General features: G+C 26.8%; 1 protein-coding gene across 1 annotated transcript in view; it reads right to left on the reverse strand.

The window, feature by feature from the left end:
* Positions 1 to 13,519, reverse strand: part of LOC112693792 (dopamine receptor 1-like) — a 295,063-nt gene extending 281,544 nt beyond the window's left edge. Inside the window, exon 1 of the mRNA XM_025569000.1 lies at positions 13,094 to 13,519. Within this exon, the coding sequence (XP_025424785.1) occupies positions 13,094 to 13,117 (24 nt within the window). The 5' untranslated portion in view covers positions 13,118 to 13,519. The remainder of the gene's footprint in view (positions 1 to 13,093) is intronic.
* Between the last annotated feature and the right edge of the window lie 1,340 nt (positions 13,520 to 14,859).

Below are 14,859 nucleotides of genomic sequence, written 5' to 3' on the forward strand. Positions count from 1 at the left end.
TAAGAGACTAGGACAAAATGTTGATGTTGAATTTTTTTTAGTGCATATTGGCCAAACGAGAAACAGAAACAATAAGTTAATAGATTATTGCTATTTGTATTTATATATAAATGTTCTGTAATTGTTTTTCGTTATATTATATCAGTTCATTTCTTATTCATCCATTAAAATAATATTATATCAATAATATCATAAAATTAAATCAAAATAACCATAATTTGAAACATTGCGTGAGTAAAATACATTTTATAGTAAGAATAAAAAAAAAAATGAAGTAAAACAATAGTTTTTCTTCTATAAAGCAAAATTTAAAGTAAACTACACACTATATTATTATGTTATGAAAAGCATATTAGATTACTCTATTAAAAAAACGGAAGCAATTGTGGGTTTGAATTAAGACGAACGTAGTTAATATAATTAGATTACCGCGGTACAAATCCATAAATCTTCATTTTTAATTTCATTAGCGTATTATAGTTTTAAAAAAAAATCACTTAGTTCATATTATAAACAGATAAACCATTATAATATATATGGGTAGATTTTTTAGAAAAAAAAAAAATTTTTTTTGTTAACGGATGAAATGTCCCGTTAAGCTGCAGTATATAAAAATATGGTTTATAATGTTTACACTAATGTACACAGTAATAATATATGCACTATCAATATCACTCACAATACGTTGTGGCTGATTTAATAAATACATTGGGTATTCATTCTCAACTCTCCATAGTGATGTATTAGTTTTACAATAATTTATGTGTTCATTTTTATAATTTTTTTTTATGACATTTTTTTTTTTTTTTACCACAAAAATGTCATGTTAACCTACAAATTCATGAAATTCTTACTTAATTGAATTGTGCAACTTGAATTTTAAGAGTTATAGTTCTAACTAGAATACTAACGACAATTTATTTCATTATGATATAGAAATACAATTCTCTATGTACACAATTATAAACTTATTATTAAATTTATAAATTTGTTTAACTTTATTTCTAAATATTTCCAGTTTGATTATTTAAATATTTAAATGCAAACGTCTATATTTTCAACTAAAGTTAAAAGTAAAAGCTCGTAAAAAGTTCTTAAATATCAAACTTTAATAAATGTTTAAAATGATACCTATCTTATAGTTAATCATGAAATGATAACGATATTACAAATAAAATATTTTATTTAAATTGATAATTTTGTGTTTTTAGCTTTAAAATTTTCGTAAAATTATACATTTTTCAAATACTTTTCTATAAAGTTATTCTACATTATAGTAAATTAAATTCCGAATGGAATCGTTTCTAATCTGTAATGATTTTTATCACTACATTAAAACTATAAATACACTCATTTATCTACTGTAGCTCAAAAATTATAATTTTAAGTTAAATATAATTTTATTTTATAAACTACTATTACAGATAGTGAAGTAAAAATGGAAAACCAAGATATATGGACATTTTTATGAAAGCATAAGCTCCAATTCCGGAATACAAAATCTTGTGCAATGAAACATACTTGTAAATATAATGTATGCTTTGTATAGATTCGTGTAGATACCCGGAAATGTTAAAAAATAGATTCCTTTAAGGAAAATTACTAAGAACATAGTTAAGTTACTTTCACAAGTTAAGAACTTGTTTGTATATTTTATGTTCCTTGCAGATTTCGACATTTTATTCTGCTTTTTAAAAACCAATTGAAAATTCAAAAAATTAACCACTACAAAGACCCTGTGTTCGATAACCAATATATATCGAAATTAAATTAAATTATTGTTCTACATGAAACTTTTAAACTTAATTAACACATAAAAAATTTTTTCACGAAAAATAAATAACATTTTATTATTGTATAAACTACGTTACTCCACTTTTTTAGTATGAAATAATCAATTAATTACTTTAAGCAATGAAAATATTAAAAAATATGTTACAATTATTATATTTTGCTAATGTATTATTGTACTATTTATAGAGTTTTACGTTTTTTCCAAAATAAACAATTTTTTTTTTTTTTTTCGTAACATGTCTACGAGTGGTAATTATATATTAGTCGAATGAAAACATTTATAATTCATAGAATATTCTCTTTAAAAAAATTGACAATATTATTAATATATGTATAATGTTACCTATACGTAGCATATATGCTTGACTACAATTAAAAATTAGAATAACTAAGAAAAATTATAAGACGTTTTAGTATATATTATTGTTTTTATTGTTATTATTATTATTTAATTACCATTATCAACGCGAGTGGGAGAAAAAATATACCTACAGTTAGATATAATTTCTTACTAAAAATAATGGCGTTACTTTCAGAAGGAAAATAATAAGGAGATAAGGAAGGCAAATTATATATTATGTGTTCATCTTTATTGTGCATAATAATCATAATTCCCGTTTGAATACCCAAATACAACAATCAACTTCCTGAAGGTGTGTGGTGAAATTCAATTCCTTGGAGTTGGAATTTTATTTAAATTGAAAAATAAAATAAATATAAAAGAAAAAGAACCTCTGGTACAAAAGTAGAATAATAATATTTGCTGAACATATCTCTTTAAAAATTTACTGCATTATCGATTTTTTCATATTATGAATGTATATTAGATCATAAAATCAACGATTCACAATATCATACATGTAATTTATAAATAATATTTAAAATATAGATAATTTTAATTTATATGCATTTATATAAAAGTTCAAGTATATTATACTGATACTATAATAGTAATACTTAACAAAACAAAATATTAAAATATCTTATTAAATAATAGGATGTCTAACTTTTAGATCAAATATGAATTTAACATAGTATAATATATCTCGATTAGATATTAAAATCGTAAATAGTTATTATACTATAATATAATCTATTTCAAACTGAAATGATTATGTATTATACATAAACATTAATATATTATATTATTTCTTAACAATTCCATAATATATATATACTCGTAGTTCATATAATACAAATAAATCTTCACAGAGCCGATTGCGTATAATATGTATATTATATCACATGAAGATTTTGAACGATTTATATGAGTAAATATACCTACGATGTATAACCGTCAACAAATGTATACAAGCCACTAGTGTCATTCGAGACATTTCGCTTAAACCGTAAGTATCAACACCCACTTCTGAATTGAATACCGGTAGTCCAAATATTTATTTAATAGGATAAAAATAAATTCCTTGAAATACTCGAGGTCACGCTATTCAACGAAATTTTTAAATATCTTACTTCAGGCATTACTTATATCCTGGACTGCAATTGTCTAATATTTCAGAATGACTCTACCCACTAATTATATATATATATATATATATATATATATATTAGTAATATTATAAAACGATTTGTCTATAATATAATGTTGCTTTTCTTTTTATGTAAATATTTTTATTTTTATTTATTTAATAAATTTATACTAAGCTGTTACTAAGCTTAGTAAATAAAAATTAAAAATATTTACATATTTCATGTTTATTATACCGTTGCTGAATTTTTTTACTAATTCAGGTAATTAAACTATTTGAGAAATTTTATTATAACTAATACTATTGACTGTATTTCAATAATCATTTACGCTGATTGTGTCGTTTGCATAAAGGTCATATAAGTTTTCTAAATTAAAATACAAAAAAAAAGCAATTTATTTATTTAAATTTTAAATAAATTACATATTTGTAATAAGTTTTTCAGCAAATAGAAACGTTTTTACATAAAAGAAGACAAATTAGTGTTGTATAAAATTTAAATATGTTTATAATATACAATTAAAACCGAATAACCCCTAATACTTTATACTTAGTTTTATAATAATAGTACATTTATTATCAGTACATACAATGTTTATTTTACTATAATAATATAGTATGTTCTTAATTATGAGAATTACCTTGTATGACGTACGATCCGATACCGTTATTCGTCAAATCATCAAATAAGAACAAACACAGTGTGATTTGATCATTTGAACGTTACATTGTATTAAATACCTACCAAATATTTTCGTTTGTATTTTGTTTAGTATAATTATTTTAATTACTATAATTAAGAATAATGGAGTTTATGATAAGCAAAAGAAGGAAACGGATGGTTGTAGACAAAGGCCATAAGTATATATTGGCATATACTTCTTCTAAAAGTGTTGAACGGTGATGATTTTCAAATGAAAAATACACAGCAAAAATATTTCACTGTTGATTTCAAATTAACTATACATAACGCTATAAAATCTGTGGTCATTATCAGAAATTATAAGCTGCCTTTTTCATTTGACTCAAGTTTGGTATAGAAAAATTCAAGGACTAAGATTAACTTCAGCTTATAAAGATAACAAGTGGTTAAAATTTACTTTCGGTTTAACTTTTCTTAATCCCAATAACGTTTCCGATTGTTGATTTTATGTCTGAAATTCCCGATGATCCAAAATTTCAAAAACATGCAGATTATTTAGTAGATAATTGGAGAAAATGCTAATTTCCCTCCAAATATTGAGCTGCATTTTCAGCTAATTTAACTTGATTGACCAATAACTGTGAATATTTTCATGCTCACTTCAATGAATAGTTTTATAAATCACATCCTAATATTTTAACATTTTTAGAAATTTTAATCAAAATAGTTCAAACAGATGTATATATTAAAACTAATAATAGTGTTAAAAATATTCCTAACCTTCCAAAAAATTCTCAAGTTAAAACGAAATTGAAAAAAACATTAAAAACAATTGATAATTATAAAATCAAAAAAATAACACGTTATGACTATTTATAAATAGTTGCATTTAATTATAACACAAATTAAGACTTTTAGACTACGATTTCGAAAAAAAATTGTATAATTGATTATTTTGATTATATTTGAAAAAAGAAACGTGTAAGCTATATTAATATTAATACCAATAGCCTATCAATAAAAAAAAACTATATTTCTGATAATCATAATTATTAATATCAATTTGTAACATTAACCATGATTTTAAAAAATATGTATTATAAATATTATAATGTTAACATTAAAAATAAAAATTTATTATTATTATGGTATAAAATTCTTTAAAGATTTTTAATATATATGAAATAAACCAAATCGTTAATGTAAAATGTTTATACAGGTGAGTTTGGTACAAATAGGCTGTCGGAAAAACATACCTTTTTAATTTTGGCGCAAATGGATGATACCCTTAATAATATTACCAACTTCAATCACGATTCAAATCTCAATTAGTTTCATTAGTCAACAGATCGACAGAAATTATTTTTTTTGTTCGAATTGACAATAAAACTACATTTCTAAGAACTTTCAATTTACTGCAGTATTGTATTCGATGTAATTTCCTATACTATCTGCAATTAAAATATAATTATTATCAACACTTCAGTAGTATATAATTTATGTACAGCGTACACATGTTCATTTAAAATATCCGTTCTTTAAGGGATAAGGATTACTCAAAATATGTATGCAATAAAAGGACGAACCATGCTCCGTAATATTACAGCTAATGAATATAACACGTAAAATTATAAATGAATAGTATCACTAAAGTATTTATTAATATTTTTTCTGTCCTATAACCAATTAAAAAAATAAAGTTAGATTTTTCAATTACAAATTCAACTCGTACATATTTAATAAGGGTAAAAAAAAAATAAACGTAAAGACAATAATAAATACATTTATTAATTTTATTAATAGAAAACCTAATTACAATAATTTTTAATTTCAATTAAATACAAATGGTTTTTAGCATTTTTATAATAAATTCAAATAATATAATTATTTTGCAACTATTTAAAAAAATATTATAACGATTTCGTATAAATATTTTATTTCAGTGAATATTCACACAATTTCATTACTATTTTTAAGTACTAAGACAAAATAATCCCAACTATACTACCTACCTATTAATATCCAAATAACTGTTATTAATCGATTTTCGACAGATACTCTTCGTTCCAATAATTGGGATCAGATAATGAATAAATTATATAGAGTAAGTGTGTTATAGAAAACGCCAATGATAATATTCATTTAATTTCCTTCAGAACATTTCATGGAGTTTGAATTATTGATTTAAAGACTTGGATTTTCCGAAGTTTAAATCAGATCCAACACAATCATAAATTGGATTTAGTACAAAATATGATAGTATATATTTTCATTTAAATGTAGATTAAAAAATATTTACATTTTATATCATATATTTCATTTATATATGTTATACAAAGCACATACATAAAAGTTATAAAAATAATCATACAAGTACGTCGTCATAAATGACAACGATTTAAAGTTCAACAAAAACAAAATTACATAAATCTAAATCATACAATCTATACTTAAAATAATTTTTTATTGTTATCATTATTTAACTTAATACAGTATTGAAAAAAATTAATAAATGCTTAGCCTGAACTATTATTTTATTTGCTTATTTATTTATATATTATCAGTAATTATTTGTGAATTTTAATTTTTATTAACTTTCACTTACGATTATTATACGCTTTTCTCTCCTTACTGTCACTTTGCAAAAACATCTCATTCCATAATGTTCTTATCTTTCACAGTATGAAATTATTCTAGTAATAAATTATTCAAACATGCCTTCATTATGTCACTAATAATTCTATCATTATTATATCGAACATGTTATCAAACTTATTTTTATCTATCACAAATTATATAACTTTTATAAATATTATTATTTCATTATGTTATAGTATAATATAGTATAACAGTTATACTATATTATTAGGAATTATAATTAATCATTATCAGGTAGTATCACCAATGGATGATTCCTGACTTCATATTTTCGTTCATTATTATTTTTTCTATTTTATGTACAAATTGTGATTATTTTGTTTTAAAACAAAAAAAAAATAAAAATATTTCTATACCTAACTCACTATAATTTCTCAACTATTTAATTTAATTGGACAATAACTCATACCCACAACTATGCTAAAAATGTAAGGATAGTAAACTTCCTAAGAATAAATCACAATTATAATAGGTCATTTAATTACCCCTGAAATTGACTCTTTATTGAAAAATACATTTTTAAAAATACTACATTTTTTTTTTTTTTGACATAAAATTATAAATTGATAATATTTTTGTTCAACTATGAGCCCAATACTTTCAAAATCTTTTGATTTACTACTAAATAAAATATAAAATATTTTTTGTATAATTTATACACTTTACACTAATATTTTATAATTTGTTAATTTATTTTTCATAGATTAATCAATTATGTAACCTGTTAAGACAACTTGATACATATACATATTATTTAGAAGTTATAATTAAGTATAAAGAAGAGATTATACGATACAAGAAAACAGAATAATTAAATCAAAAACACTAATGTTTATCATAATATTAATTAATACATATTCGTAAATCGAATCACATTTGTATATTGAATTTCTTTATAAACAATATATATGTGTGTGTTGTGTGTGTGTAATTAAACCAATAAGCATTTGAATATTAGAATATTAAAATATATAATAAAAAAGAAAACATTTATTATAACCTATTTACAATGTTTCATTTTAAAATTATAGTCCTACTACATAGGCGTGACTAAACTTCATCAGCAGTGGTAATCGAGCTAAAGACCGGCGCCACGATAATAAACCAAAAAAAAAGCACAAACCCCATTTAAATTAGGGGGAATAACACACCAATTAAATATTTATATAATTTAAAAAAAATTATGTATTACCTATTTACAATTATAATGTACAGTATTTTTAGTGCTTTTAAATATAAAACCAGTAACATTATCCACGTACAAGCCCTGGATGTATCGTAATATATTTATTATGGATGTAACGTACAATATATTTGTCATTAGAAGTGTATAGTAATAGCAAAATTCTTTAAATAAAATATACATAGCTAATTTGTTTAATAATAATAAGAAGACTGAAAAACTCATAGTATTTATATTTTATAATATTATAAGACATATATATCAGGGAACAAATCTTCTTACTGTAAGAACATTTTTAAAATTTAATTAATGTATTGAGCCTTTTTGTGTCATCGTGATCATTATTTGGTTGTTACAATTGACATTTTTGAAAAACTTTCGCGCCCACAACTGGTCACTGGTATAACTATAAAATATGTTAGACAGTAATAAAATGTCTCGAAGGTATTGAATCTTTCTCTTACTGCTAACCGATCAAGCCACTTATGTACATAATTCGATGATTTTTGTGGGTCCTAAAAAAGTTTAATTTCTACAAAAAACTTTTAAGTTTAAATATTTAGCAAATATGTAAAAATGTGCAAATTTTCAAAAATATGTATTTATGTTATATTTTTTAATTTAACCCACAGAAGCCTTTGTATGTATTCAAAAAATTATTGATTTTTTTCCATTGATTAGTTAGTTAGAATATTTGTTAGAAATGTAATTTTTTTTTATCTTAAACTCTCGAAAAACTGGATAAAAACTTATAACATATTTCAAATTTAAGAAACATTATAAAAGCAATGATTATATTTTTCTCTCAGGCGTACGTCAAACATATCTCATATATTTCTTATTTTTCAAACGGTACTATACTAAATTATAATCTACTATAAAATGAAACATTAATATTATTGTAAATAATATAATATGTTTGGTGTAAATCGAATATTTTAAATGAACCTTAATGCTCCTCTTTTTTCACAAATATATTATAAGTTCATGTTTACGCGTATCTAATTTTCAACGTCGTTTTCGATAACGTTCTCCGTTACTATATTATAGTTCCACGTTAAAAGACGAGTAGTAAAATCGCTTACACACGAATAAACATTTTCTTTTTTTACAAACTAAATAATTCACGAGTGTAAAACTTTCGTTTAAAATAAACTTCCATGAGAATGAAATTCTTTGCGAGGTTTTTGTTTTTTTCTCATTGTAAATTTGTATAGTATCTTCGAATTCTTCATTTTAATCGTAAAGGTTTCAGAGGGAATATAAATGAATATGTTTTATTTTCCAACCGCATATACGTTGAAAAAAACTACACTCAGAATGTTCATAAATTGCCAGAAAACACTTTCTCGATGGATAAAAACACTATATTTATACACACCAACACTTGGGTTATGGTAGTGCCGTCAGTAAGGTTACGTAAGTAGGAAGGAAGTATGGTAGGTATAGTAGTAGTGGTAGTGTTTTTAGTGATTGTGGTAGTTGTGTTGATGATAGAATAATAATAATAGTATACCTTATCTTCTCTGGTAAATAGTAATATATTTTGACGCTAAAATGCTATTAGAACGTCAGAGTAAATTTTCAAAATTGAAATCATGTTCTGACATGCTAATATTTTTTAGGCATACTGCGATTCACGCCGTTTAGATTATACTTTGATTATGCACGTAATGATATCTATATTCTGTATGTCCCAGTACGTCATACTCGTTTCATATAAATCAAATTCAAATTTGATACATAAGTACATTTTGATGAACGAAACTTGACGACAAACTGAAAGACAAACAATGCTAATACAGTTATTAATGTTTGTTAAAGTAATTATCATGTCACTCGTGTTATAAATGTGTCATAGATAAATAAGAATAATACCATTCATCAAACGTATTAATTAATTAAATTATAATGTAATACAGCAATTCTAAAACTGTGTTCCTCGGTAACATCTAAATTAAATCAAATTTAAAAAATTGGTTAAATTATTATATTTATATGACGGATTGTACTCAAACTGATAGGCGCTTTAATTTTTTTCCAACAAACCAAACATGGAAGTATTAATAAATAAAAAAAAAATTAAAATTTCAATCAAAACTTATAAATTACTAAACAACATATAATTTAGGTATTATCCAAATGTATAGTATAATAATTAATAGTATGTCATATGCGATTTTACTATACACAGTTATAGTAACAATAATTTATAAAAAGTTACTTGTTAGTAAAAAGTTATCAATAACTTTTTGATATTTTTATTTTTAATATAACCTCCTGTGAACAAAAACATTAAAAAAATTTTAGAATAAAAATATTTACTAATTAATAATTAATAGTATTATATAATTGTTTCTTTTTTTTACTAAAGGATTACTAATTCCCGATATAAATGATGGGTAACATATGCTGTACCTATAGATAAGTTATCGAAAAACTATAAAATTAATCTAAAACCCAACTAAAAATATTTATATGTACGAGTATATCTCTTATATAATGTCGCTATACAAACTGAAACAGATTAACAATTATTATGGGGAAAACAACTTGAGCGTGTTGTGAGAAAACTGTACTCACAATTCGGTTGTCATGACAATTTTTTACTAAATAAACAATTTGAGCCTTTATCACAAATGCTAAGTTAAATTTATATTTTTAATAAAATGTTGTTCTTTTAAATTTATATTCAAAAGTACTCAAAAAGTTTCAATCTAACAGTAAACAAAACATACGTTTAACTATAATACGGCATTGTAACTAGGCAAAATGAATACAATCGTGTACACACAATTATACAAAAAATAAAATTGACAATTTTTACGAGGCGGTCAAATGAAACCAATTTTATAGCATTTCTGCACCAATGAAAAACATTAAGAAATTCTCCATTTTCATTGGGAAAGAAACATTAATAATTTATAATACCTATTGTATCCAAAGAGAAAAACTTTTAAATATTAATTAAAAACCATCATTGGAGTTCTAGTGGGCGGATAAAAAATACAAAAGAACTTAATTTTATAATTCAATACAAAAAAATAACTATTAATCCGTATACCATTCGAACTTTGCAACACATGTCTAACCCAAATTATATTAATGGCATATAATTTAGTGTTATATGTTTTTACCCAATAGTTTGTTTATATGGAAAATTATAAAATTACACACATTTATTTACGCAGAAACACGTAGAAAAACTTTACTACAGTTTTCTGAAATGTACTCCTGCAAAGCTACTTACTAAGTAACAATAAAATTATATTTATGATAAAGACAATCTACTAATAATATTTCAAGAAAATAAATGTGTATAAATCAATTATTTTAGCAAATATTTATTGGTCAAAAAAAAAACCATTCATACCTCCCAAGTTTTTGAAGAAACACTCAAAATCTTGAAATATCTATTCGCCGTACATAAATTCAAATCACTCCATTCATACTCTCAACTCTCACGTCAAGATAATTATTCCAGATCAAATGATTTGAACTATAAATACTAATAAACTACATTTATTCCTTAAAAAATAAGACCATTTTCTCAAAGTGATTTAAGCTCCTTCTTCTTGGTCCAAAGATTTTTAACACAATTTGAAAATTGACAACAAAATATTTTTTGGAATAGTACTATTATTAGTTATATATTATACAAAAAATGTACATGAACTGCATATTTAAACGTATAAGTAACAATTTAATTTATTATTAAATATTCTTAACGTTTTCAAATTCACTTTCTTTTTTTAATACAGTAGGTTTATTTATGAAAATAATTTAAATAATTTAAATTACTATTGTGTTTTGATATTTTGAACTACAATTATAATGTATACTAATATAATGGTTTTTCGATTTGAAATTTATTAAAAATGTTTATATGATTTCTAATTGAATCAAAATTGTTGACAATCATTATAGTAAATGTTAAATTCTTAATTTTTTTTTTATTTAAAAGATTAATTGTTACCATGTAGTTATTACCCAAATCGAATTATCACATAAATGACTCAAAAACTATATAAAGGGTTTTATTATAATTACTGTTATTGTTCCTTTATAATATAGAATAAAAAAAGAGATCGTTAAAAATATGACTGGAAAGGGGGGAGTAAACAATTTTACCGAAAACAATATAATCCCGGTCCGTTTTTAATCTAGAACCCAAGACTTATTATTTTAAACGGTTTCGAGTAAATACTACCGTAGATTTTACAATATATATTAGACCCGTTGCCGCGAAAGACATTTATTAACCTTGATAAACGACACACTTTCCAGTGTCCGTGCTTCGTTGACAATGTCGGTAGGAGGAAGGTTAAAAATCGTCTGGTTATAAATCGTTAAAACACACACTACCACAAAGTTACGTACTTTAAGTTACTCACTCATCACTTTATAACAATTTAAAATCACAACGTCGCATGGCCTTCCCTCACCCATGCATGGAAAAAAAATACATTTCATCATGCTACTGCGAAAAAAAAACGTTTCACCAACTCTATACATACGTAGAAATTCCTAGATACGAAATCGTACCTCTATGATACAATCGAAAGAACGCCTTAAAATTCGTCTATTTTATGGTGAAAAAACGGTCGTGAGATGACGATCTGGTGTAGGGACTTTCGCGACTGACGCTCCAGGCTACGTACTTTGAAGACGTTTCACGCTTTTCTTTTTAATTAAAAGAAGGATATTTATAATTTATGCTACGTAAACAATGAGAAATCAAAGAAGAAATATTGAGAAGGTAGACTATAACATTACCCTATAAAAATGAATTATTTACACTATGTTAATTTGTACAACAAATAATGAATGGTTAAAAACATTTAAATATAATTTATATTTTATTATTCCTATAAAAGCTCTGGGCATCGCAATTAGACAACGGGTATTCGATTTAGTCGATGAATTGGAGCGGTTAGAAATAAAAAACGAGAAACTAAAACACCTGTGTGGAACATATACCAGAGGGCAAAAATTTCCGGGGAAGCGGTGTTAAAAAAATTTTAAATACAAACGTTGATAAATATCATGCTTGTCACATGTATTTTATGTGTTTACGTATTTTACTTGCAAGTTCCGCGGGAAACTTTGAAATAACTATTGAATAAGTAGTTTCTTCTGATATTTGTGGGACGAGGGTTGAAACCTCACCCCGCATTCTTGCCCGACACGTACGACCACGGTGCGAGAGGGACACCGGTCGGGGATCCTACAGAAGTAGCGCGGACCTCGGATGTGCCAACAACACCGGTGGTCGTGCCCGCGACGGGAACACGGTGGGTTCGTGTACGAAAAACGGGTTCTTACCTGTAACAAGACGTACACGTCCATTTAGCCGGACGAATTGTTCGGATGGGCGTCTGCGGCGTCTGCGGCGGCTTGTGCTGGACGAGTCACGTGCGACATACAGTTGTTAGCGCGTCATCGTCGTCGGCACGTGACCGGCGGTGGAACCGCGAACGGTTACGGCGAAGTCGGACGGCGACGGCGACCTGTTGCGGCGAAAAGGGAACGCGCGCGCGTGACCGCAGTACGTCGGGGGCGATCGCCGGGACCCCGGGGTCGTGATTTTTCGGGAGGGGACAGGCGGCGCAGGGCGTATCGCAGACCGAAAACACGCGGACGTCCGGCGGCGGCGACGAACGCGAACACACGCGCGAGACGGCGACGATTGACGGGCGTGACGACACGGCGTGTGCACACCTTGTACGCGGCCCGAAACTATGCGCTTCACTGTCGCGTGGTAGCGGCCGTTCGGTTATTGCGGTGGCGTCCGCGTCGGCGTCGGTGGCGTCCGCGTCGTCGCTACCGATGGTGGACCGGTAGACGATCTGGCGGCGGCGGCGTTTCAGTGCGGTAGCGGCACACGCGGCGCGCCCGACGGACCTGATGTTGCTCGGCCCCAAAACAATCACGTACAAATACTATATCTGTCCAAACGCGCTCGACTTTGGAATTTTATGTTACGTATAACTTGTATCAACAACTTTACTTTATTTTCGCTGATCAGAACCGTTAGTTTTCGGTACCGTTTTTATTCATTGTAAAGGGTCTGTGAAACGGCCACCAACATTATATGCGTTTGAACGCCGTCGGCTTCCGACTGTATTGATGTACACAGGTTGATAATACTATTGACTTCGTATTACATCATGAAAAATTGATATCCTTTTACAGGATGGATACAATAATACGTTTATAATAGAAATATTATAAGCACCCGTAGTCAATACCGTCGTTTTCAAAAATATCCCTTTAAAATTTGCCACCCTTAGAAATGTGCCACTGTGCAGACACATATCTATAATTCTTGCGTGTAAATTCGCTACCGATACCGCCACCACGAGAAATATCACACGCCCCAGTTCACGTTTATTTTTTCGCCTTTTTTTTTTTGTCTGTTATATGGCCCCTCGAGAGAAATGTTTACCGTCAAACCAACCAGTCGCCATCAAATGATATTGTACACGTAATGTATAAACAAGTGACGGGTCGGGTCGGGTCTGGTTTTGCGAGTGGATTTTTTTCACTCTAATTTATTAACATCACTCGAAATGCGATTACTGGCCACTATATTAATATATGATATTATTTACCAAACGATCGAATTATAGGGGTCTGAATTCGATGGACACCACAACGACAAGTACAACAATGTATATCAATCGAACCTCTATTTAACGAGCTCTACCGTTCTTTGAAAATTATTCATCGAATAAAAATTCGCTAAAAATAAATACATGATTCCTCTATAAATAATTCATTTTTGCTTTACAAATAGTTTGCAATTAATTAAGTATAACAACTTACGATAATATTGTATTCAACAATAATAATATGATAAACACATAATAAATAATAATAATTATAGTGCGTTTTACACCAGACTGGTTAAAGGCGAATAAAACTAAGCAATGATTTTTCTACTTTTCAAAAGAACAAAACAAGATTTTGCACTATTCCTATATCGACCGGTAAAAGGCAAAATGGGCTATAATATATATTTTGGGGTTAAGCCAAATTACGTATATTATAGGATAACCGGTAGTTAAAACGTTCAATCATACAATCGG

The sequence above is a fragment of the Sipha flava genome, unplaced genomic scaffold (assembly GCF_003268045.1).
Source record: "Sipha flava isolate LNK unplaced genomic scaffold, YSA_version1 99_pilon_pilon, whole genome shotgun sequence".
NCBI classification, from domain to species: Eukaryota; Metazoa; Arthropoda; class Insecta; order Hemiptera; family Aphididae; genus Sipha; species Sipha flava.